At 62.5% G+C, this 2,718-nt stretch overlaps 1 protein-coding gene across 4 annotated transcripts in view; it reads right to left on the bottom strand.

Moving 5' to 3' along the window:
* Adamts13 (ADAM metallopeptidase with thrombospondin type 1 motif 13) overlaps positions 1–2,718 on the bottom strand; it is a 25,474-nt gene that overhangs the window by 20,897 nt on the left and 1,859 nt on the right. For all 4 annotated transcript variants that reach the window (XM_033758947.1, XM_033758946.1, XM_010608913.2 and 1 more), the window contains exon 3: positions 532–680. In XM_033758947.1, the coding sequence (XP_033614838.1) occupies positions 532–680 (149 nt within the window). The remainder of the gene's footprint in view (positions 1–531; positions 681–2,718) is intronic.

Here is a 2,718-nt window from a genome sequence, read left to right on the forward strand (position 1 = left end):
TGTGTGTGTGTGTGTGTGTGTGTGTGTGTGTGTGTGTGTGTGTGTGTTGCAGAGCAACCCTGACAATCGGCTGGTTTAAATCCCCTGTACCTCTCTGACCTCTGTCTTTCTGAGGTGGTGACGAAGGGCTGGTCCCCCAACTGCAGGAGACAGTGCCTGCAGGAGGCGGGAGCTCGGCCTCTCCACTGCTCGGCTGTCTGTTTAAACTTCTGTCTGCCCCTCCCCTGGACAGGGGAGGACAGGCCTGAGGAGGGCGGGACTGGGGAGCAGAGGGCAGTGTGGGCCACATGGATTCAAGTAGCGAAAGGCTGTGGGGTGCACTATGGAGACGACGGCTGGTCCCAGACCTACCTCCGCTGCAGGAGAGGAAGGTAGAGCGGGCTGTCCCCCCAACCCCTCTCCAGGGCTCTGAGCCCCTGGCCAATCCATCCTCAGGTCTACACCCGAGTTCAGCCCACTGGGCTCAAAGGCACAGAGGGGCCTGTGTACACACGGGCCAGTGCTGTGCCCTCTGCCCCACCCAAGACTCACAATGTTGAGGTTGGTGAGGATGTAGCGCTCGGTGTCCTCCTGGTGAGCTTGGTGGACATCAGGACCCACGGCCACCAGCAGCTCCAGGTGCAGGATGCCCCCTGCTGCCCGTCTCCGTGTCCGCCTCCAGAGCCCAGCAGCAGGGTCTCCTGGAAGGGAGAGACTGGTTGGCTGGGCTTGGAGGGATGCCCTTCCCGGAAGCCAAGATGCCATGTGGCATGGGCACTCCAGGGGCCTGGCTCCCACTGGTGACCGGGCACTCTGGGCACGAAAGAGGGTGCGCCCAGGAGGGAGCTTCTGCGGCCGCCTCTTCTGTCAAGTGAGACAAGTGTCCCCAAGGGCTCTGTCCAAAGCCCCAGCCTCTGCTCTGCCTCCTGGACACCCGCAGGAACAGAGTCTCCCCCAAGGCACCACCCTCCTCGCAGCTCAGTGGGGGACACCAGCCAGGATTGGGAGGCTGCAGACCCCAGCTCTGCCCCTGAGCCATGTGGTCCTGGAGCCGTCGAGTCCCACCTTTGAGGCTCCGGGCCCCGTCTGCGACAAGGGGAACTGCAGAAGCTTCCCCTGCAGGCTAAAAGTTCCCATTTCCCATGACCTCCCAGAGGTGGGACTGAGCCTGGAGGTGCCATCCTCTCCCAGGAGCTGCACCTTGCACAAACCCTGGGGCAGCAGGGCTGTGGATCAGGTGGGGCAGGGCCCCACTCCAAGGGGGCAGCAGCGCCCGGTGCTTCCTCTTCACTGGCTGGACACGCAGCCTGCTGGTGCCCATCTGGATGTCACCCTCCTGCAGGAGACAGCGGCCTCCAGCGTGCAGCTTGGAGGGGGGCGCCTCTCTGGCTGTCGGCACTGGGCACTGACTTGTCCAAGCCCTGAGCCCCTCTTCACTGCCCCCCACGTGCTGCCAGCACCTGCCCACATGCCAGTCACTGTTTCTGCATGGTCCTGTGGGCCCGCCCAGAAGCCTGGGCATGGCCTCGCGCGGCAACCTTGGTGGCACTGGCTATGCAGTGTGCTTAGACAAGCTCTGTCTGGTGAGACAGCCAGGCAGATGCTGCTGTGGTCACTCACACAGGATCCAGTCCCAAGGTCACCTGCACTCAGTCTGACCCCAAAGCCCCAGCCCCTGTCTTTCCCGGTGCCCTGGGAGGTCGCCAAAGCCTGTTTTGCACCCAGCTCTCCCCCATGCTAGCTGGGCAGGCTGAGGATGCGGGCCTGGCTCATCGACGCCTGTCTCCTCCCTCATGCATTCACAGTAAGGCAGACCGGATGTGGGGGCACTGCCAGGACGCGTGTCTCATGCAAGAATTCAGAATGGGGCCTCTGCACACAGGGTCCCAGCAGGCACAGCTGCCCCAGTTTCCTTCCTGAGCCGCTACTCACCAAGTGGTCTGAGCAGCGCGTGACCCTGGCTACTGTGCCGGGGGGCAGCAGGGCGCGTCCCCCTGTGAAGCAGTGGCTGAGGGGCCCTTTCAGCAGCCGGAGGGAGGCATTCACCACACGCTCGGTGACAAAGGAGGGAGCCAAGAAGCCCAGCTCAGGCCGGGAGGAGAAGGCAAAGGGCACTCCCGGGGCACCCAGGGGGCAGTGCAGAGCCCTGCAGGGCGGTGTCTGGAGCTGGTCCTCGCAGACGCAGGTGAGCGGGGCCACAGTGAAGCGAGGCACTGTGGGACACAGGGGCCACCTCGCTCACCCTGCCCACCACCCTGTCCTCCTGCCCGGGGACAGGCCTGAGTCTCTCCCTTCAGTGAGGGTCAGTAAAGGGGGGCGTGCACAGGCCTGCAGGCCAGGGCCTGGGTTCAAGTCCTGCTCTTCCTAGCTTGAGGGCTGGCAGACCGCAGCTGGCCTCTTCTCCCCAGGCCTCGCTTGGGGGCCGAGTAGTGCTTTTAACTTAGCTGCAGTTTTGAACGCTACACCAGCCACGTGACAACAGGGAGCAGGCACCAGGCTAGCTCACTGTCCTCCTCCCAACACAGCCCAGAGGCAGAGGGCTTGACACCAGGCCATGCCATCTAAGCCCTCAAGGAGAGGCAGAGCTTTGAAGATCTGGGATCCAGCCTGGCCCCAGGCACTGGCTTCCACTGGGGCAAAAGTGGCAACTTCCTAATTCCCCCAACTGGATAACTAACTGCCCACCAACATTTTTTTTTCTTTTCTTTTTTTTTTTTTTTTTTTTTTTTTTAAGCTGGT

Source organism: Fukomys damarensis, unplaced genomic scaffold (assembly GCF_012274545.1).
Source record: "Fukomys damarensis isolate Sample0158 unplaced genomic scaffold, DMR_v1.0_HiC HiC_scaffold_36, whole genome shotgun sequence".
In the NCBI taxonomy this organism is placed as follows: domain Eukaryota; kingdom Metazoa; phylum Chordata; class Mammalia; order Rodentia; family Bathyergidae; genus Fukomys; species Fukomys damarensis.